Genomic DNA, 23051 nt, shown 5'->3' on the forward strand with positions numbered 1-23051 from the left:
ATCTGTACAATGGGTGACAGTGCTGATGTTCTTTCAAACAGGAAAGATTAGTGATGCGTTTTAATATAAAGGGGAAAGACTTCACAAGGACAGTGTTTCATCATTCTAAAACTGTTATATTATTCTCTTTTTTATACCCAGGCTTATGTTTTTCAATGTCCCATGTAGCCATGAATATTTTGTCTGGTCTTTCTAAACATCTGTTGTTTAAACTTGGACTCAATTAACAACAGTTGGAAGCGAATGTGATGTAAAATGAAATAGAGGTATGAACTCTTATATAAGTCTTACACAACTCTGTCCTTTTGTTTCTCTTCAGGCCGTAACATATACTCAAACAAGCTGGGCTTCTTAGGCGGTGTATCATGGGCTATACTGGTGGCCAGAATCTGTCAGGTTTACCCAAACGCTACAGTGTCCACTTTGGTTATCAAATTCTTCAAGGTCTACTCCATGTGGTGAGTTGTCTCAGCACTGCTGATGCATTTGTTAAATGATAACACCAGGCTCTGATAATTGGATCTTGAATTATTTTAATTTAAACCCAAAATTTGCCTATTTCATCTCATCTCTTGATGCATAGACTCCAGTTATGCATTTATTACAGAATCATCTAAGCTCTGTAAGACACGTGTTGCTGGCTGGAAAACATCAGTCCAACTCACTTGGTGCATTCCTCCTAACGTCAACCTTTCTCAATATTTGAGAAATAACCAGAATACACATTTGGTGTATAGTAGGGCTTTTGAAACTTTGAAGCTGCATTTAAAGGTTGCACATTTGAAATCTTGTGTTGTGTGTCAGGGAGTGGCCGATTCCAATTCGCCTGAGGAAAATTATCGTTTCACTCTGCTGAATGCAGAGTAACATATCCTTGAAACTGTAACTTGTAACACATTTTCATTTCACATTTCATGCTGGGGTAACTCTCTTTTTTAATTGTCCCAGAATCTGTTGTACCTTGTGCAACAGATGACTGATTCTTGTCCTATCGAAGCCACGGTCTGTCTTCGTGAAACCAGCCCCTGGTCTGAATCTAATACTGTAAATCCAGATAGGATGCTCATGTCCACATGAATCCTGAATGTTCACATTTAAACTGTGGACTTGCTGGGAAGCTGAGGTTGGCGACGTCTTGAACGAATCCTCTCCAGGAGCGGACTTAGGTTCCAACGGTTCCCTGAAAGATTAGAAGGCAGCTCAGTGACGGGTTTACCAGTAAGAGACACATGTATAGGTGTGTGTGTGTGTGTGTGTGTGTGTGTGTGTGTGTGTGTGTGTGTGTGTGTGTGTGTGTGTGTGTGTGTGTGTGTGTGTGTGTGTGTGTGTGTGTGTGTGTGTGTGTGGTCGTACCAAGAGTCTGGTCGTAGGGCTGTGGTTTAATCATTTGATTCCCCGGGTCCTCCTCTTGGATTACACCAAGATCTGACCTCCACTGTATCCAGTTAATTTCCTCCACCCTGAAGTTCAGTAAGACTCATGATCACAAGGAGGACTAGAAATGCTTGACACGATCATATCTTCATAAACTGATAATACAGGATTTAAAGGGCCAGTTCAACTAAATTAATAAAAGAGAAACTACCCATGGTGGTATTCAATATATCTTGTTACCACCACTGTGCAAAGTAATTGAGTAAAGTTTAGTTTGTGGTGCAAAGCATCAATTAATAATTAAAACCTCAGCAGAGTGCCATTTTGAGATGTGGATAATCTGATGCCATCACTGTTTAAGAGTAACTACAACACTGTAATACAGTCACTGTTACCTAGTTCCATGTCACAAAGCACAATATAAAACTGAAACCTTCTGCAGGGTTACACAACACTAGAGGGCAGTGTTAAAATTCAGTTGTTAAAGAGATCCAGTGTGATTTTACTTAGGCCTTTAACTTAAACTGAATATGAAAGTTAAAGTACAGAATATTCTTAAAATATCAAAATTATAAGCTGTTGGTCACAGTGATGTTATATCATGCAGTAGACAATTATTTATTATAATGAAGGTGTTGATCCAGGTCTATGACTACTGTCTTTATTAACTTTACATTCAGTTTGGTTTTATGATTTGTATTTTCTCTAATCTGCTATTGTGAAAGGTAAAATAAATTTACCATGTTTTTCCCTGTTACGTAGTGGAGTACCAAGTAGTGAACAGATATAGCGAAAGCACATGATTTAAATAAATTCACATATTTATTATACCTGAAAAATATCCGAGACTCATCCTTTTGTCCTCCAAGACACACCATCTTTGACACTCCTGAGTACAGCTTAGTTCTCAGGCACCTGGGCAGAGTCCTCTCCATGTCCAAAATTGTAAAGGCTCTCTGAGGATGTGCAACAAAATGATAGTAGATTACATAAAATGTTTAATATGTTTACACATAATTTAGAAACTCTGTTCTGGCCTAACCGCAACACGCAACCTGATATCCAGGTACATTTACAGACATCTTTAGGAAAAATCCAGAATTTGTGAGTTTATTTTAACCCTGATTCTGCGCACTGAAGTCAAGTTTACAGGCCATAGCATCTTCCCACCTGCAGGTTCCAGATGTTTTCACTCTCCTTCGAGATTCTTTCGACTGTGTTTCCCATCAGAGCTATGAGCATGTTGAGCAGCAGGATGTATGTGAGCACTATGTACAAGATGAGCAGGATGTAGAAAACCTCCTTATATTGAACGTGGTCAGTGAACTCCAGATCTCCCATTCCAATAGTGAACTTGAACAGCTCCAGTGTTGTAAAACGAATGTCATTGTAACTTGGTTTCTTGCATTTGAACGTGTCGGCAGCGAAGCTCCTTCCACGTGCCGGTGTGCCATCGGCCAGAGTTGGAGGAGAGTCTTCTATGAGTGCAACAATAGCTGTGGATAAGAAGAAAAGTTTAAACAACAAAAACAAAAAAAACATCTTAACTCTTAATTTCTCCATGTGTTAAAATGTCTAAATGTGGAGTCCATTTGAGTTTTACCTGCAGAAAATCCAAAGAGCAGGACACCATAGACACATAAGAAGTGTAACAGATCACCCAGGATCATCTGAAAAGACACACAGACTTAAAACCAGGTGGCCCATACTGAGACTTTAGGTAACTATAAAACTGACTTAAGTCTTACTCTTTGCATCATGACACTGTACATCCCCAGTTCTTTAGAGCCTCTTGAATAGTAAAGGACATTGATCCAGGCAAGAGCCAGTGACAGCACAAGGAGTCCAACATATTCTCTCCGTCCACAGAAGTACAATAATGCGCAGATCAGAAGCAGTGCGGCCTGCAGAAAACTACAAACAAACAACGTGTAGTGGTAAGAAAGCACTGATAGTAAAAGCTAGTCTTCACAAGAGCAATGGCACTTACAATAGGATGTCACAGAACCCATGAGTGTAGAGAGACTTGAAGGTTGGGGGGTTCCTCTTGAAAATACATATCTATGGATTTAGAAATCGAGACAACAGGGAAATTTGGAAATAGTTTGAAATCAAATGTATCACTTTTTCTGTGAATTATTGCACCAGATTCCACTTTCTCACCGCTTTGTAGAGGAACCACACCGCTCCAAGGACACTGATGAGCTCACCGATGCAACGGAAGTAGTCAGCCGGGGTGTTTTCAACAGGAAACGGTGGCTGCAGGTTAAAAAGTTAAAGGAGGAGTCCTTAGGCCGAAACAAAGACTGTGATGTTTTGAGTTAGGCAGTGGTTTAGTTGGGTTTTACCTGCCCTTCCTTTCTGTAGAAGGCCACTGTGGTGAAGATGATCAGGTACGTCAGGTACACCAAGAAATTCACCAAGAATAATTTGGAAGCGAACCGGTCCCATTTATCCTGGAGAAGACTGCATAGAGGCTCGATCTGGAGCATCTCAGCACGATTCTGGGGTAATGTTCAAGAACAGTTTTCACATTGAAAACACTCAACAACAAAAACAAAAGGAGGATTATTACAATTGTTTTTTTGTTAGTTGTAAATTCAAATGAGATCAAAGTAAAGACTCGAACCGGAATTTCGCTGCCACAGACAACTATGTCCAACACAGAGTTGTCTTCATTGGTGTCGATGGAACTCATATCGTAAAGTGAGGAGTGAACAGGTCCGTAGACCCACTCTAGTAACTTCCTGGACAGCGGCCTCATCTCCTCATCCACAAATTCCCGTCGCAAAATGTGCGTGAACAGCTGGGAAGCGACAGATCAGAGAGGAGATTATTATCTCATGTTACAACAGATGTGTCCTCTTGTGACTTGAACACGCACGTTAATGTTTCCCACACTTCATGTTACAGGCCAACACACCTAAGTTAAATAGAGCGGTTGTACATCAATAACAAAGCTTATCTGGGAATACACTCAGACCGTCAAATAAAAACAGACCCACCCCGATCTTCCCGAACTTGGCCGCTAACTTCAGAGGAGTTAACCCCTGATTGTTTTCAATATCTTCCAGTTTGACCTTTGTTGTTTTCTCCAGTTTGTGGTGCAGAATGAGGATCTCATCATACATCCTTGCAACCATATCAGTGTTTTCTTGTGTGTTGTCGGCTATGACCACCAAGGTGTGCAGGACAGTGTTTCCTTGTGAGTCTTTGTCAGTCAAGTCTGCTCTTCTGTAAGGGTTCTCCATCAGGAAAGACACAATATCAGGCTGGTTTGTGCAGGCAGCCAAAGACAGTGGAAGTTCTCCTGTTGAAAACAAACATTTTTTGACTTTATTGACAAGATCTGGACGTTAACAACTGAGGTAGTAAATCTAGCTTCAGATTATTTGGATGTAATTACGCACCAAAATAAAAGCCTGTTCCTGCATTATGCTGGAAGAACTTCCCATTGGCTTTAGCCTGTACGTCTGCTCCTTTCTTGACCAGCAGTTTCACATGATCGAAGCTCCGTCTTTCAATGGCAACATGCAAGGCTGTCTGACCTGTGACAAGAAGTTTGTTGCCACAGTCAGTATCACAGTAAAAATCTCTTATCAGTTGAGGAATTTAGTAAAATCTGTAACGGCGGACGCTTCCTGAGTGCCCTGTTGTTAGCACCTACATGTTTATTACTCATGACCCTCTGTTTCATGTCACCTACCTTTGTAGAAAAAGTCATTGTAAGACGCGTTGATAAAATTTTCCAAGTCTCCGGATTTCTCTGCTATGTCAAGCAAAACTTCAATGGTGTCATTTTTTCCGTCTTTTAGATTCAGCAGAGCTTTCAGGAGGGCGGTCTTCCCATTTGTTTCATCTACAAGTTGGACACACAATGAGTTCAAGAGGAGTTTTATTAACCTAAATGACACAGTTCACATTCAGCTTCATCTTATTTGGTATCTTTTTAAAAAATATTTCAGGTATTACCGGTAAGATCTTTATTTTGACTAAACAGTATTGACTGTTTCACATGACTGGTTCACTGATGTCTTTTCTGCACAAGCTGATTCAGAACTCATCCAACCAGTCTTGGTCATGGTGGCACCAATACAAATTAACATGGAAACAGATAACAGGAAGATAAAAGTGTGTCTTTCCACTTGCCTGTGAATTCAGTGCTTGTAAGATGCTTATCATTAACTTGCAGGTAGTGGAGCAGGCCCTGCAGCTGACTCGCGTCCCCCTGGGAAGCTGCTTCAAACACCGTCTCCCTGGTGAACGCTTCAATGTAAATGTTGTCAATCTTGGAACTCTGTTGTCTGAAATGGGGAGGGGGAAATCACACAAGATCAAATACATTGTGCAGCTCAAGGTTTTAAACCATGCAAGAACCCTAAATTGCATTGCCAGTCGTTTTTGAATATGATCTTCTCCAAACATAACTTTAACATAATGTTTGTTTACTGTTTGAAAAGGATCCAGTCTGTGAACAAATAAGGGCTGTATAACAAAGATGTGTGTTTAACCTGAAATCCTCCCACACGTCATCTGACACTCTTAATCTCTTAAGACTAAAATACAATCTTTATCCTTAAAATAACCACACTGATTTCTATGTTGATGACTCTAGCAGATAGTAGGTATTATTTAATACTTAAAATCTATGAGTATTAACAGTCCCTTCACATTAAGGCCGGTTACCTTGACGTTAAAATGTTGGTGTCCATCGGTGCAGGGATGGTCTCTGAGCTGTCATTTCCAAGCAGCCAATCCAGACCATTCCCCTCCTCTTCTTTGTCTTTTTCAGACTCCTCTTTGTCTTGTGGGCGTCCGTTTTCCATCTTATTTGCTGTTAATAACTTCAGTCTTGATCTTGTACAGTTAGACCGTGTATTTGCTTCCACAAGTGGCTCATCAGGTATGATGAGCCTCAGCTGCACAGGTGTTGAATTGCAAAGGTCAGGAGTAGCACTGAGGTGGTTATGGTGCTTGTTACCTTAGTCACGCTCCTCCCCCTCCCCAGGAGACAGTCTGTTGTTTACCGAACAGCAGCTTTTCTGTACGAACAAAGAGCACACTGAGCTGAGACCACAGCACATCCACTGCATGGTGATTCAGAGTTAATGGAGATTCAGGTTACCTGTGATTCAAATCTTTTTTCTTTTTTTTTGGTATTACACACTTATCTACTCACATCCTCTCACCTTTTACTATAGAGTGACACGTGACACTGCTGATGATTAACAACATTTTTTAAATGCTTGTTTTGGTCTAAAACAATGATCTGAGAAGCTGTAACGCGTCACTGTAATTAGGGCCACGGGGCAATTGCACCGAGCACTGGCCCCTACAGCTATGAAATCATGGGCGTCGCACCCGTGGGGGATGGGGCGACACCCCCAGTTATACAGCAAGGTGATTTCACCCCCTACCATTTCCCAAAGGTAAAACACACACAGGTTGTGGGTTTGATTCCCATGTTGACAGAGATGGTATACCCGGCTATAGGAGCTGAATGTGTTTGGTTGTGTTCTGAGGTTTCTGGTGTAATTCACTCAGTGTGTGTATGGGGTCGCTGTGCTGTCACCTGGGGAGCTCAAGTGCATATAGGTGGCATTGTTCACTCTCTTTCAGGTTTTGACCCGGAAGGGCAAACGGTTTTTGACCGCTGTGGCGCGGAGGCGCTTCATGCCGCTGTTTTGTTTGTTTTGCTTATTTTCTTTGTTTATGGACAATGCACAGCAATAAACCCACTGTGTTTGCAACTCAAGGAACAGCGTGGACATTCATTCAATACGGTATGAGAGCGGAGGCCAAGGCGAGGTGTGTCAACCAGGTTATTCCGGAGTTAGAAACCTCAGTAGCTCTAGTATCAGACTGAGCTCCTTTAATACCGGCAGTATCCCCCCGTGGTCCTATCAAAATTTCCCAGAGGAAATTTTCTAGTTGTGATTATCAGCCAAAACAATCAAATTCAAGTTAATCGTTTTGACAAAAATTGACCAATCACTAGTGTGAAGTGAAACTTTAACCTTCCAGCTCTCATGTGGCCTGAATTAACTTCCCTTAGTTAGACATCTGCAATGAAAATGTTTCAATGATTCAAGTTTTTCCGATGATGGACAGGGAGAAAATGTAATTTTAAACCATTTCCTGCACAATCAATCATCTTGGAAAGAGTCTCTTAAGTTTTGAAAAGATCAAAAACATTACTCTCGCTTAATGATCACCCAAATGTTTCAGTCACTCTCCAAACCTTCGTCAAAAGTATTTTAAAGCTAACCTCTTAACAATGATCTGAAATAGATAATGCCCCATATAACACAGGTGCCCAGGTGTAGGCTACAATCTTTTAAGTGATAGCATAACATCCCATGATCTCATCATTCAGTCCATTGCACAGTAGCATCTTCCAATTTAAAGGGGAGATGAAGCAGTCAGTCAAATGAACATAATGCTCTAAATTGATTTTTACTGTAGCTAGATATGATAATAATATAATAATATATTGATTGATTGTTGATTTAGATTGTTGTCGTTGTTGGTTGTTGTGGCTGTGTGTTTAACACATTTATGTTATTATCTTAAGAGTTTGTTGACATGTAAGCAAAAGCAAGTTAGCTGCTGGTTTTCTTTAACGCACGTCCGAATATGTTTGTATTGAATGTTGTCCACTTAATAATACAACAGCGAAGTGGAGAGAGAAATTTGTTGTCTTCTTTCCCTCATCCTGCCTTTAGTTTAGTTTTGTGTGTTTTGTGTGTTTTAGCAACGGCGCGACCATCTTGTATAAGACAAACTGTGACGTCACATGGTCGGTTCTCACGCTGGTAGACAGTGACAGAGACAGTGAAGGACAGAGACTGAGGAGGCACAGGATCTGAGGGAGAGGACTTATAGCTCCTGGATATAACGAGTTTAACCGTTTTACAATTAATTTTAATTGTCTTGATTGGACTTAATTGCTTTGAATGTTTTATTTTACTGTCTTGTGTTGGTAGGTTGTCCGACATGGACCCTTTACACTTTTTTTTCTTTTTTTTCTTTTTTTTTTTACTGCAGAACAAGAGTTTACCTGTAGGTAGGCTACACCAAAGTAACCTGATGCAAACCTCCAAGATTTCCAGGAAATTGAAAAGAAAAAGATTTCTTACCTTGACTCCTGGTAGCCTATTCCAAATCAGTCGGTCAGCAACAGTCATCCAGCTCTCCAACAGTCAGATAATCCACCAATGTTATCCCCATAACATTCCTCGCTGCATATGTGTGCAAAAAGGTTTTTCGCCTGCTTTGGCTGCACAAGTCCTGACATGAGAAGCTGGCCCGAGGAGATAGTGAAGCATCTCTGCACCTCTACCAATAAGATGGGGTTTCCAAAAGTTAATTATTTTCCCTCAGGTTGGTTTCCAATTACACATCTAGTATGTTTGACGCAGCCATTGTTTTATTTCAAGGAACTGCAAATTTTCTGGGAAAAATCATGTATGTGTGCTATAGATTTACTTCTGTACATTTAAATGATCTCTCTGTACAATGTCAGAGCCACACAGAACACACATTCAGGTTTGATGCTGGATATGAATTCCCTCAACAGACCTGAGGAAATGTATTGTGAGATTCAGGTACAGCATGACGGGATACATTACTGATTTCAACATGCTTTTCATTTATTTTGCAGAAAGGATTTACAAATTAGCTTTAGACAAATTCTAGGAAGCGCATGAATAGTTATTGGCCATCAACTCTCATACATTGAATACAGTGTAACAATTTCTGTGTTTTCCACTTGTGCTTAAAGTGTCCAGCCATGGGTAACTATGTGGTGCAGTTGTTGATGACGTTTCAGCTTTTTACTTGTAAAGTGTTTATGTTTTATGGTTTTAATGCACATATTTACAGTAACTATGACTGGAGTTCACTTCAACTCAGTGAGTGACCGAGACTCACTTCACAACTGCTCTTGTAGCAGCCTCTAGTGGAGACCAGAGCTAAGTGCACACCCCCACAAACCTATTGGTCTTGTAACGTGGGTGGCTCTTATTTGTTTATTCATGAGAAACATGTAGCTAAAACTGCTACATACTGATACAACCCTCTTTCACTGAGGTCATAATGTTAAGTTCCTGTTGAAACTGTGTTGCAGAGGTGTTAATTGACCTGCTGTGATCATCATGAGGGCTGTGGGTTGTGGTGCTATGGGACTGTAATACATTATAGAGGTGTGTCAGTCGTTTGGCCTACCCTCACTGATTTGAATAGGGGGTAGACAAAACAGTAGGAACATATCAACATTACACAATACTGTTACCACAAACTACATCAGTAAACAACATACAGAGGAATTAGCCCCTCTAAAAATGTTTTACTGAAACTGAACACTGAAACTTTCACAGGAAAATAGGGGTTACTGCAGGACAGCTGTATTTAACTGCAGCAGTTTTAGTTTTTTATTTCTACGAGAGCACTACATTACTCCTGAACAGAAGAATTATCCAGACAGCTGGTCTATACTAGGACTTCCGTAGGTCTACGTAAACCCTCAAAAGTGAGCTGTGGTAGTGATTTTGATGTGTCCCTCAGCTTGGAACGTGAAAGTAAAACTGTTATCATGTTATCCACACACAGCTGTGTCAAAATGAGTTGATGCAGTTATTAATTGATAAAATGATTAATGCATGAAAGTTCAAACCAACTTTATTAATGCAAAAGATCCAGGTCAGCATGGTCAGCACTTATTGTAAACACATCTATGCACTTACCTTGCTATTGATACAGTCAGAGGTTAATAAGAAAAATAATTGATAGATTCAAACAACTGAATCTCTTCATTAATGTTTCTTTCACTTTTTTCCTATTTGATATTTAGACATCAGTATTATTATTATTATTATTATTATTATTATTATTATTATTATTATTATTATTATTATTATTATTATTATTATTATTATTATTATTATTATATCCCTGACCATAAAGCCCTCATTTACAATGATGCTGAGCAGATACTGTAATTGTAGGAACATGAGATAAAAAAAACAACAAAACAAACAGTGGACAAAACTAGCATGAATGTAATACATAAAGGCATATTTCCTGCAATCACTCAACCTTTTGCAAAGGATGCATGTGATAACATGGTGAGTCTTAAACACACAACTAATAATGAACCTGAGAGAGCAACTGCACCAATGACCTTTAGACCTATAGCTGAGGCATGCTTGTACAAATTATAATGGATTTTTTTTTTTTTTTAATTCTACTGTTGCTTCAGCAAGGATTTGTACAGTGCAGTCTGGACCAGGATCAATAACGGCAAAATTTGATACATAACTTCTAAGAATAACTCCTGATCAATCCAAATGCCAAGGTCCCGGAGCCATGGTAGTCTATACAGGATGTACAGGATATAGACAACAAGAAAGGAAGAGATTCAGAGTAATGCATTCTATGGTAAGATTTTATTTCAGTTTTATCCTGGGCCCTAGTTTGGTTCTCTGTAGATGTAGTTAGAAGACTAAATAGTGCAATTTCTGATTTAAAGTTTATTTATTTGGCTGATAAGAATCACTTAGACCTGACTTCTCAAAACCATTTTCTCTGATTACCCCACCAGCCAGCCTCTGTGCTGCTGCACAGCTTTGTGGGAGGTCAGAGAAGCAGCTACAGCAGCTGAAGCAATGACAGGCTCTGTCTGTACAACACCTCAGACAGGAATAGACCCATTTAGTGATCAATATCTTTATCCCACAGGGGAATCTCAGGCACAGACTGACTGGAATGATCAGTTCACTTTGGCTGTGTGTTATTGTTTCTTTGTGCATACATGTGAATCCACACTTCCTGTTTGACACGTTTGACAAGGTGTGTCTCGACAGAACACCGCCTGGTTTCATTTTGCAATATAGTGTCTGTGCGTGTACCCAGGTGAGTGTTTGTTGGGTGGGGGGCTGTGAGGAAACTGAGAGGAATAAATGTGTATACTAACGTTTCCTTCCCTAAAGTGTGTGTGTATGTGTGTGTGTGTATGTGTGTATGTGTGCGCGGGCTTGTGATCACGTAATGCTTGGTGCCTGTTTACTGAGTAATCTCTGGCTGAACCTGTCTGATAGGTGTGGACTCACTGGCACTGACTTGTGCAGGTATGACGAGGAATCCGGCACAGTCCTGAGCTGAAGTCCTGAGAGGAGGGGAAGTGCAGAACCTCTGTGACAGTGCTGATTTCACCGAGAGGGGCGGGGGCGAACACACACTCATACACTACTAACACCAGAGTGGGACAAGGAAGGTGGAAGAGGAAACCTTCGGAAGGAGAACAGGCCGTTGTGGAGTGAAAACAACAAAGAGGAGAATGCTTCACAATGTGAGATAACCTGGAGGAGATTCTTCTGCTGTGCTCTGACCGATGGGTGTTGGATTCTAATGTGGCATTTTAGGCTCTGGGATGTTCAAGATGTTGCTGTTTTTCTCAGCATCGCACTTTATATATGTGACTTAGGTAAGCATTTCTCACACATCTTTATAATTTGATCTGTCTCCAAAGCACTGACATATTTGGCTTGTAGTGTTTGACAGCGTGCGTACAAGGTAATCCTGCCTTTGTTCAGGACTAAACAGGTCACACTGAGAACTGAGATCATGGCGGGAGTAAAAAAAACAAACAAAAAAAACAAACTTGGAGGTTAAACTCACAACATTTTCTAAGTGTTGGTTCCAGGATAAGAGTATCAACACAGTCCTGTACACAGCGGGACAATGTTACCATCATGCTTTTCTGTACTCAAGCATTCAAATCCACTGCACATTGAGTCTCCAGGACACAGCAGTGAGGAAACAGCACTGAGGGCATTTATGTAACAGATTCTTTCACACAGAAAACACTGTGAGAAGTGTCAGTGTCAAAGAGGTTTGTCGCTTAATCATCACTTCAAATGTGATCTCTGCATATTAAGTCAGACACTTATTCCCACAATGCCTTTGTTCTTAAGTCAGCACTGGTACTCTCAGGTTGAATTCTTTTCCTGTGCTTCATTAAGCAAACACACCACCTGCAGAACCAGATCCCCCACTGAAACTGCTGAGGAAATATTTGATGTGAGTGGGGGGCAGCAGCCACAGCAGACAAGCCCTTTACTAACTGCTGCATTCAAATTGGTGCTTCTCAGCTTGTTTGACGAGTTTCATTCCTGCACACAGTGCTGTGTGATTTGTAACCGTGTGGCACTTTTCTGACTGCACATGGAATTCAGTAGAAATGAGTCACAGTGTCTTGCTGTGACGGTGAAATATTTCCCTTTCATAGCGCTGTGTTGTGTCATACACTGAAATGTGTTTCAGGTGTAATTATAATCAAACTGGTGCAATACACTTATACACTTAGGCTTTTTCTTTTAAGTTGTTTTTTATTTGAGCTTATTTGCATATTCAATTTTTTTATACCCTACAAGCCTCATACTGTGCTCCCTTGTTTGAGAATGTATAAATGTTTGTCTTGTTAATTCAATTCAATTCAATTTTATTTGGGTGGGACAGTGCAAGTTCATGAACAAGACATATAGAATTGTAAACGAGCCAGCCAGTCAGTGACTAACTGAATTGCCCTTCTGCAAGCGTTCTGAATCTGAAACACACCTGCATGAGGGTTGATGTTGGCTAAAGGTGTGAAAGGTTAAGATGTTTACTGTGACTTTTTATCAAGTAGTCTTCTGAAATATTGCTATTTCTCTCTGCAATTATTACATTGCTTAAAGTACATTTTTATTGTATAGAAATGAACATCTGACACTGAATCTCGTCCTTTTCACTTTCGAAGCCGGAGCCATCTCCATCCATTCTCCTCAGAGGAGCTTCACCAGGTCAGTGCAGGAGGATGTATTTTTCTCAGTGGACATTACCTGCAGTGGGATCCCCACAATACAATGGACCTTTATGTCAGGAGCGGTGAGCCGCGCCATAGGGACTTGGCAGCCTGGCGTGTACACCAACATAACGGTGGATTACAGCAGCAGAGTGCAGTCTTACAACAACGGCTCCATCAGCCTGTCAGACCTGCGGCTGCAGGATGCTGGATTCTACGTGGTCACTGTTACAGACGCATCAGGAAGCAGCAAGGACACTGGCTTTGTCCTGAAAGTGAACGGTGAGTTGGAGCTGGGATTCTGTGTAGGAGTTTTTTTTTTTTTTAAATGACAGTTTATTTTACACTGACAGCTTGGACGGATTTAAGAAAATACCCAGTGCTTATTCTCACACTCTTCTACCTGCTGCTTAATTCAAACAGCAGGTCTAGACTAGAATAAACAGCCATTATGTGCCAAACAACTGCTTATAGGGAACAACTTTGTAAGCACTGTTACCAAACGTATCTGGTGATTTCAAAATTAGAGCCCTTAGATCCGTGTGGGAGGACAATGAAAATGTCTCTCCCTCAATACCACCATAAGACTGAGGCAGATGTGAGTTGAATAAGGTCAAGGTGTTCCAGTCTAAGACAGCTTGGCTCTCCCTGAATAGCTAATCAATGGCACAAATAGAAAAACTGACACTGTATCTGTGGAGGCTAGAACAACACTTTAAACAGTGTACGTGACTTTATTCATAACATCTGTCTGATAAACATTACAATCTGATACAAGATTTTAGGATTACAAAGTGTCATGTGAGAGTAGTTTTATATTCTGTTTTATTCATACATGCAAATGTGTTATAATATAATACATTGTAATATATAATACATTGCAAATGTAGTATAATATAATACATTTGCATGTATGAATAAAACAGAATATAAAACTGTGTTAAGACAGGTAGTATATTATACTACCTGTCTTAACACTGGATTATAGTGATTGTCCTCGTGCTGCTGTGTTACCGCTTCCACACACAAGCTGTACCATTATGAACATGTTTTTTGTGTGTGTGGTGACATCTTTGGAGAGCAGCCTGGCCTCAAGGTGTTTCTGTGTCATGTACCTGTTCTGTTGAAGTAAATCTATTTTGGCTCCTGTGTCTCTGTCCTCCGTCCTCCAGAGGTGCTGTATGAGGACCTGCAGTACCTGTCTGTCTCTGCCCTGGCACTGGCCTGTGTGGCTGCTCTCCTCATGCTTGCTGTGTGGCTACTAGACAAGGCCTACAGGAAGATAGTGGCCTGGAGACACAGAAAGCAGATGCCAGGTAAATAAGTATCCAAAGTATTCAAAGCTTTATGAACAATGTTTCTCTGAAACACCCGCATGATGAACTTTGCACTCAGACATGATGGCCCTATCAAAACACTAACCTAATTTCCCTACTGAATGAGACTTTACACAGTAGCTACTATTCCACAAAATTGATTAATCATTTTAAGCAATGATATAACATGACAGAGCATAATAAAACCATGGTTCATTTGAGCTGGATCTCATAGTTTACTTTGGGCCTCTTTACTGCTACAAGTGTGAAATGTATGAATGTGGTTTAGTGGGTATGGATGTGGGCTCAGGTTATGTGCTGTGTATAAGCATGGGTGTGTTTTGAGTACAAAGGTCTGCAAAGTTCTATTGTGGTTTTTTGGACCGCCGTATTGTATTCATGTTAGTTTCTATGTTGACAAAGTTTCATTTTTCTTTTACACAGAAAACGATGCGACGGAGCTGCAGCGCCTTTGACCGATGTGCAGCTCGAAACACACCTCACTGTTCATCACACCCGTCAGCTCTGCAACACAAGGACTGTGATCTTTAAATATAAATGTAAAATGTATGTGTACATAAAACAACTGAATTGTTTTTTTGTTTTGTTTAGGAAGATGGTGTAAAAAGCATGAAAAACTGTGTCATGCCTATGTTTCGCATTGACACGTGCAGTTACTGATCATCACTGTTGATGACACTGGATTCAATGTAAATAGATTAATCATGCCTCTGGAAAAAAAATACATGCGGTATTTATTGTCTAAGCAAATGAACTTTGTGATTTTTTTAAACTTTGGCTTCTTTATGTGCTTAATCCAAACAAATCAGGCCACACTGAATTTTAGGTCTTCTGTATCAGACTTCAGACGCAGTGATAGTCGATTTATTTTTTCTACAGCGTGTAATATATACTAAATGACGAGGATATTTTTAACTTTGTTGGCTGGTGGAACTCAAACTTAACACACAGTTCGCTCTTAAAACCAATGAATCAGACTGAGAAAGACGTTCTTGAAATGTTCAAATCGGAAGAGATAAAGCAAGAAGACACAAACTCTTCCTTCTCAGTAAAAATACATTGAAGCCTTAAAGCTTTATTCTTATGATATCACAAAACAACACTAACACATACAGGTGGACTCTGCTTTTCTTTTTGTATCAAACTGTTCTACATTTACTGTATAAACACTCCACTCCTTACACGGTGAAAAACAGAGCAGGTCGTAGACACTGTTCACCGTTCAACAAGTCCATGGGTGTCATGAGTGTATTGGAAGGAAAAGTCTCATTATTAAAAAGGGTGGGGGGCTCTAACCTATGTGTCTCTGCCCCGGTCAAATGTTGTGACACAGCTTTAGTTTGTGTGTTAGTTGTAGGTTGTCCAGTTCCCTGCCAGAGAGAGGAGTGTGTAGACAGAGACTTTCTCTACGGGCAGGGAGTGAGTGCAGCCATGAGGAGCTCCATCTTGTAGACAAAGTTTCGTCCCTCCATCCTGCTCCAGTGGACCTCCTTGTTGGGCCCTCGGAGGTGGCTCCACTTGGTGTCCTGGATCACGTCGCTCTTTGGCAGCTCTTTGGTCTGACTGCGAGAGAACTGGACCAAAACTTTACACCCGCTCTCTGGGCCGTTACGCACTAGATGGATACAGAACAGATGGAAACACATTCGCTTTACTAGTGACTAAAATCCGCTTGTGTGTTGATACAACCGTACTTCTTGGCAATGATGTTGCTATGATATGTTATGTATACTATACAGTGCTGCGACTGGTTGTCCTAATGATCCCTCAGCTTGCAGCAACCTGTCTCTTCACTCTTGAGTGATTATCTACCGCTCTCAACGTTTTCACAACCTCCAGAAGACAGGGTGTGGCCTGTGTGTATTCAGCTCTGCATGTTATCACACAGCCTGACAGCAGTTGCCCACTAATTCAACACGTGGCAGCTTTTCTCCTTTCTGCATTGCACTGAGGTCGCTTAGGTGGAATAGCAAACATTTTAAGTTGTCATCCCTGTGACTCAGCAGGAAACTCTAGTATGGCTCTGAAATACGGACTCAAAACCCAGTGAGACTGAGAGAGAGCAACATTATTTGCTAAAGAAGCTAGTTGCACTGGATATCTACCAGCAAGTTCACACAACAAGTTTTCTAAATTCATATTTTGATCTTTACAATATGTCTGATAATACTTTCAATATGAATTTACAATGGTGCTATTTTGGCAGCACATACAGAGAAACTATTATAAATCACCTCAGAGTCAACGTCAGCCCTCTTACCTGAGATGGCATACTCTCCGTTGGGAGAGGCCACAGTGACAGCGGAGGCGTTTCCGATGCTCTCTACCGGGCCCAGACCGACATGGTTACTGAAGCTCAGGACATGCCAGCCCATCACCTTGGCCAGCTGCTGAACAGCGTGCACCTGATGCTGCGACATCTGCGATAACACAACATGGACAAGAGCAAAATGGTTATTTGTAAGATGTGTATTCTGCTCAGTTCAATAGACAGCAGGTCGACAGCCACACACACACACACACACACACACACACACACACACACAATGTGGGGAGAAGTGCTGTGATACCTGTGACAGGAGGAAGTCCTGCAGCTCCTGTTCCTGGTGCGACAGCGTGATGACACGTCCGTCTCTGTGCACCACTCTGATCTGCTCCACACCGATGTTCAGCTGCAGCTGGATCGACCTGAACACACAAATCATGTGATGTCTCAGCTGAAGCTAGGTCATACGTGTCAGTCAGAGAGAAGACAATCACAACATGAAAAACATATAACATATAACAATCATAAAATCAGACTACTCGTGGTATTTGTTGCTTATGTTAGGCTCATTGTTTCTAATTTGTAACTTGGCCTCCAACTATGTTTATCGCTTTTACATCATAGAGCAGCGCAGCTCGTCAACATGTTATCTTCCATATTGTGTCCTATCCCTCCACCCTGTCGTCTGCTTCCTTCATCTCTTCCACTTACTTGCAGATCTGCTCGTAGCCCTGAGAGGTGATGAGCACCTTGACGCTGGACTCATACACGTCGTTGATATTGGACCAATGAGCCTGGATCTGAGGGTCTTCAATGCGGCTGGCCAGGCTGTCGATGGTGCGTGCTGTCCTGGTGACCACACGTGCAAACATTGAGTTATGAAACAGAACAATATGAGCACACATCATACATCATTCAAGAAAAACCCACTAAATCAGACAGGAAGGCTCCATCTTTCCACACACATCAGTTTAGTCCTGGCTGATCCTGTATTTCAAATATAAAAGCTCCAGACACCAATGATGTTCTTCCTCAGAACAACTCAACATTACAAGACTCTCCACTTGCCTGCTGTTAACATGTATTTCCCCTCTACTTTGTTCATTACGGTAAAAGACTTTTCCCCTCTGACCAAGGTAAGAGGTTACTCATGGTTCTGTGAAAACCTAAATCAGACAGTTATAGACATCTAAACATTGTGTTGATTGCGTTAAACACCTCCCACATCTTCAACATGTGTCATTGTCTTTTAGATTTAGTTTTTGAGTTGAGAAAAAAAAACAAAAAACTATGACATGGCCTGCGAGGTCTACTAGGGAGGTCGGGTAGGTGGAGAGATTTGACCAAAAAATGGAAAACATAAGCATCACCTACCTATGTGTGATAATAACAGTTTACGTTACATTTTGAACAAAACAAAGAACAGATAGAAAACCAATGTTACCTGCTTCGGAGGAAGATGTGTTTGGCCTGTTTGATGATCTTCTCCAGCAGACCCTCACTCTGCTGCAGACTGGAGATCTCAGCTTTGTCGTAGGCCAGCGGTCCGGCCAGGCGCATGCGCTTGTGGCCAAATGGGGCGCTGGCAGGATGGGGCATTACCACAGAGCTCAGCTGCTGCTTGTGGAACTGTAACAGAGACAAAGTTGTTCAATGCACCGAGAAATAATAAATCCAAACCATGAGGAAAGAAGTGACAGACGTGGTCTAACGGATGGGCCCGAACTATTTCTGAATCAGCTGTGTACGCTGATATTGCAGCAGCTGCAGTGAGCGACTTCACACAGCGTCTCACCTCTCTCATCATTTGATGCAGATTGTGTTCCAGTACGTAAAGGTGGTCGTCGGGTTTGGGTTTCTCTGGAGACGCCCGCTGGTTCTTCTTCTCTCCCGTAGAGTGGCACAGTGAGATGGACAGCTGCAGACCTACAGAGGAACCCCAGGAACAAACAAGGCATGAGTCTATTAGTTTTATACTTCCATAGAGAAAACAAAATCCATGCCAACTACAGAGTCCAGTTGATTAATGATTTATAATTATAGTATCAGCAATTTGATAGTGTTTTACTATGTTTCAGGGGAGCCATTGAACTTTGAATCATCTATAACTGTTGTACTTATATATGGTGTAGGGGCATAAAAACCCACAAAGCGACAACTGTCTGTTTTCCATCTTTGATGTTGTCAGGGGAGATTCTGACCTGGAAAGGGCTGCGAAATGATCTGGTTCTTCACCACAATGTGAGGGATCTGAGATTTAATCTGGACAGCTTCTCTGGACAGCTGGGCGAAGATCTCTTTACAGAGCAAAACGTTCTGGGCCGCCTCTAACTTCACGTGCCATGCCTGGGTTCCTGGTAGGACACGAAGAGAGAGGTCAGGTGGATGGTGAAGGGAAGACAGGAAAAGATGATCTCAATGTGAAAGATGGAGGAAGGTAAAATTGGAGAATTCCAATGCTGTGATACATTTATGAATTACAAAGGCAGAGATTCAAGCAGTGAGTGAACCTGGCTGTCATGTCTGCATTGAACCATACCAGCTTTGGTTTTTGGAGGTCTCCTGAACAGGTTGACTGTTCCCAGATCACCAATGTCTGGAGCTTGCTTCTGAATGGACACCTGAAGACAAAAACAGCGATGGACTATTAAAATATGTTTCTCAAATATCTGTAGTCACAGGTGTTTGCAGGTGACAGTAGTTTGGTAAATGTAAAATACACTTAATGGTAAAACAAAAGTTCACCAAACTATTTGTAAATAACGTGGAGATTCTCCTTTGTCTAAAAACGAAATATTTAATGGAACTTGCAGTTGTGGAGAAATACACTGGTCCAGGTTTTGTTTGGTTCTCACCTTGATATAAGCAGATCCTTCTAAATCACTGGGGATCTGGACGTCGAGGGGGCAGTAGTCCTCTGGTAACTTTTTGTCCAGATCGATGTCCGTGTTCTTTATCACCTCAAATGTGCCGTGATGAGGAAAGAGGGAACCTGCACCGTTGTCAAAGCACATTTGGTCGGGGTCAGACGACAAGTTAAAAGCACGTTACTTTGTGGAAGACAAAAGAGCAACTTTGCTGTGTAAAAAGTCTTTTACAGAGTTGTCTGAATGTACGGTACATTAGAGGCCTCATCACCTGCACTGCGGTAGCTGAGGTCTCCCAGGATCTTGTCTCCCACTTTGCGTAGTTTCCACTGTGAGCGGAGACGCAGCAGTTCAGAGTTGAAGTCCCTCTGCCTCCTGTTCTCCAGGTTCTCTGCCACTGACTTGGTGAGTTTCTCTGCTCCCTTCAGGAGGAGCTGCGCTGCTGTGGCCAGTGACTTCTTCTTACTGATCAACTGGAACACCTGTGGCGTCTGCACAAGGACAAGAAAACACTGTTATGGATGGACCCTGGTGGGTTTGTTATGTCAAACTGCTTGCCACAGAAGGTGCTCGGACCGTCACTATGTTTAAATATGGACTGATTGATTGATTATTCTTTAGCGTTTTACCTTGCCAGCTGATGGATCCTGAGACACTGGGTCTAAGGCCATGTACTTCTTCTCCTTCACTACACTGAGCACATCATGGAGTACACACATCTCAGTCAGGGCACTGCGCAGGTTGTTACGCACCGAGTCCCAGGGCCAAAGAGATGGCTGAAACTTCACTTGGCCTGTGCAAAGAGACCAAATATCAGATATTATTTTCACAGAGTAAAAAGAATCCACGTGACTCTTGTATCACAGATGAAAAGAGTACATTTTGTTTTCATTCAATCCGTCCATCTGTCATCAATAACCATTTATCCGGTGCAGGACCATGGGTATGATAGCTGACAGGAAGTATTGTGTTTTTATTATTTATCAGAACAGATTCCATCTGTAGATCCTGCAGATTGATTCCTGGATCCAAAAAAAATCCTTACCTTTCTGGTTGTAACATTTTAAAAGAAGCTAATTTGTAAGTGTTGCAATTGCTTGCATTTACAAGACAAGAGGTTACAATATGACCTCTGAGCAGCACTTCTTATTCAGGGCAGACTGGGCACAACAGTTTCTAGCTGGTTAGTGGTTGGCAACTTCAGAGGAAGAAAAGAATGACAGACATAGAGGCAAGACAAGACTTACAGCACCAGACAGCTCCTAGTGAGTCAGGCAATTCAATTACTGTACTTGCAACATTACATCTCTTCCAGAGTAAACAGTTGCTAATGGTGAGGCTGAGTTGATATGTAGCAATAGAAAAGCCAACACATGGCTTCTTTGAAGAATTACTGAGATTACAACATCATGTACCAGCTTGATGAAGACCATGTAGCTAAAAACTGTCTGTTCAGCAGATTATTGGGGAACATTAGTGAGAAGGCCAGACAATTACAGTTCAGATTTTACTTTACACTGTAGATAATGATAACTAAACTACCACTGCATCTAATGCAATTCAGGTTTTAATATATATATCTACTTAAATAGCTGAATTTCCCAATACTCCAATACTGCCTGGTGTTCACCTTGCAATTAACCAAATTAAGTGATTTGCACCATCTGAAAAGGGATTTCTCAAAGTTTCATAACATTGTGAAATGAAGTGATCTGACACCATGACAAACTCTCCTTTGTAAAAGTTTTCATACATCTGCACTAACCTTCCTCTTCTTCTGGTTCCTGCTTGCCCCATTCGCGGTCCCTGGGTTCACCTGGTTCAACCCCATCCTCCTCTGAGTCAGATCCCTGGCTGAAGTCGATTCTTTGTGCCAACTTTGCCAAGTTCTGGGACATAGACAGAGGAGGGACATACGTCTCCGTCCCATCTAGGGCCACTTCCTGCACCTGCTTCTCGCAGGAAGACTCGATGCTGACTGTCACTGCTGGACCACCAGACATGATGACAAGGCTGAGATGAGGAGAACAGACACAGGGATTCAGTCGTCAGAGTAACTGAAACACAGTTAATAGAAGTAATTAGGATGAGGATATCTCCATCCATCCATCCATCCATCCATCCATTGTCCGCCGCTTATCCGAGCTCTGCAACTGAATTACTTTTTAGCCTATTGTGAATCAGACGAAACAAAACAAAGTCACTTCAGAAAAGTAAAAACACAGATTTAAGTTGTCCTGTTCAGTCATTTACTTATCGGGTTTCTGCAAGGTTCTCCGTGTTAAACTTGAGACACATACAGAAAAATGTAATGCCACATAAAATATTTTTAATATAACGTTTAATGGTCATATCAACTAAACTCTGAAGGATATACATGAAAGACAACATTATCAACAATGACGCCAAAAAGAAACCATATTATAGATATTTTTAAGCAAGATCAACATGCACTATAATTTGTACTGTCCATAACACCTGATGTCTAAAACAATGATACTGGGGATTGGAGAAAACAACATAATATTATTTTAGCTGATTTTGACTGGCAAGAAAAAAAACTGAAAAGATCTTTGAAAATAAAAACTCAAAACTTGCCTACGTTACTTATTTTAGTGAAAGAAGGTTTTTCTGTGTTTCGGTGTTTTATATGACTTTTCAAGACTGCGATTATTCTGCTTATTTTATAAATCATGACTCTGCGAGGCCTGCTGCTTCATGTGTTAAATGGAGGAGTTTGCCAACACTTTTAAGATTACAGATAGTTTATAAAATTATCCAGTAGCAGTTTTTTTTTTTTTAACTGAGTGTGTGTGTGTCTGTCTGTATCGAGCTAACGACAGCAGCTAGCGTTAGCCGGCTGCTAACCTGACAGGATAAACAAAGGCGTCCGGAGCTGGAGAGAAATGTAAAAATGACAACACAATATTAAACTCGTGCAATTCTTACCACTCAGATTCACAAGACTGCAGAGTATAATAGGTCAGTCACTGATATTGTGGCTGAATCATGGATGTATTGGGCTGAATACGATTCATTCTTCGCCCACAACACAGGAATACGTGCACTTTACTTTACTGTCCCCCGCAGAACAGTGGCAGGGCGGAACGATGGGTCCGGATCTTATGTTCCGGTGTCGATTTTTATCAATTCAAACTACCCTATCAAAAAAAAGCTACTTTTTTCTACCTCTGTATATCTAATAAAGGCATTAAGCAAGTGTTACCTATTATGTGTAGGCTAATGAAATTTATTTCAGCTGTTGCATATTTTGATAGTCCAATAACATCAATGCTCCCGCTACTCTATGCGTTCATGTAAAGGGGTGGCACAGGTCTATGCAGGCCGTCGACACCATAGACATA

At 41.2% G+C, this 23051-nt stretch overlaps 3 protein-coding genes across 3 annotated transcripts; 1 reads left to right on the top strand and 2 right to left on the bottom strand.

The window, feature by feature from the left end:
* Positions 1 to 995: 995 nt before the first annotated feature.
* LOC310995466 (transient receptor potential cation channel subfamily V member 1-like) lies at positions 996 to 6200 on the bottom strand (the record flags this gene model as incomplete). Its single annotated transcript, XM_083984533.1, has 15 exons — positions 996 to 1180; positions 1354 to 1460; positions 2206 to 2330; positions 2545 to 2870; positions 2978 to 3044; positions 3123 to 3288; positions 3365 to 3435; positions 3538 to 3633; positions 3723 to 3878; positions 4004 to 4180; positions 4380 to 4684; positions 4785 to 4922; positions 5081 to 5233; positions 5524 to 5669; positions 6061 to 6200. 15 exons carry the CDS (start codon positions 6198 to 6200, stop codon positions 1095 to 1097), a joined length of 2259 nt encoding a protein of 752 aa, XP_083840659.1. The 3' UTR covers positions 996 to 1094.
* Positions 6201 to 11681: 5481 nt separating this feature from the next.
* vstm5 (V-set and transmembrane domain containing 5) lies at positions 11682 to 15041 on the top strand. Its single transcript, XM_083984903.1, has 4 exons — positions 11682 to 11857; positions 13172 to 13498; positions 14389 to 14532; positions 14977 to 15041. Exons 1-4 carry the CDS (start codon positions 11782 to 11784, stop codon positions 15006 to 15008), a joined length of 579 nt encoding a protein of 192 aa, XP_083841029.1. The 5' UTR covers positions 11682 to 11781; the 3' UTR covers positions 15009 to 15041.
* Positions 15042 to 15697: 656 nt separating this feature from the next.
* On the bottom strand, positions 15698 to 22729 carry med17 (mediator complex subunit 17). Its single transcript, XM_083984539.1, has 13 exons — positions 22636 to 22729; positions 21452 to 21699; positions 20316 to 20479; positions 19958 to 20177; positions 19675 to 19811; positions 19359 to 19440; positions 19021 to 19173; positions 18615 to 18745; positions 18264 to 18448; positions 17531 to 17668; positions 17124 to 17241; positions 16814 to 16973; positions 15698 to 16168 (listed from the first exon to the last, which is right to left on the bottom strand). The coding sequence occupies exons 2-13, from the start codon at positions 21687 to 21689 to the stop codon at positions 15960 to 15962; spliced, it is 1935 nt and encodes a 644-aa protein (XP_083840665.1). The 5' UTR covers positions 21690 to 21699; positions 22636 to 22729; the 3' UTR covers positions 15698 to 15959.
* Between the last annotated feature and the right edge of the window lie 322 nt (positions 22730 to 23051).

The sequence above is a fragment of the Trachurus trachurus genome (genome assembly GCF_905171665.1).
Source record: "Trachurus trachurus genome assembly, chromosome: 13".
Taxonomy (NCBI): Eukaryota; Metazoa; Chordata; class Actinopteri; order Carangiformes; family Carangidae; genus Trachurus; species Trachurus trachurus.

Bases quoted from the DNA above. Each gene is read 5' to 3' on its own strand.
- vstm5 (XM_083984903.1), top strand. From the start codon at position 11,782: ATGTGGCATTTTAGGCTCTGGGATGTTCAAGATGTTGCTGTTTTTCTC. The intron at 11,858-13,171 runs GTAAGCATTTCT...TCACTTTCGAAG, and splicing joins ACTTTATATATGTGACTTAG to CCGGAGCCATCTCCATCCAT. The intron at 13,499-14,388 runs GTGAGTTGGAGC...TCCGTCCTCCAG, and splicing joins CTTTGTCCTGAAAGTGAACG to AGGTGCTGTATGAGGACCTG.
- med17 (XM_083984539.1), bottom strand. From the start codon at position 21,689: ATGTCTGGTGGTCCAGCAGTGACAGTCAGCATCGAGTCTTCCTGCGAG. The intron at 20,178-20,315 runs GTAAAACGCTAA...GTCCTTGTGCAG, and splicing joins AGGATCCATCAGCTGGCAAG to ACGCCACAGGTGTTCCAGTT. The intron at 18,449-18,614 runs GTGAGACGCTGT...TCTCTGTTACAG, and splicing joins TGCATCAAATGATGAGAGAG to TTCCACAAGCAGCAGCTGAG.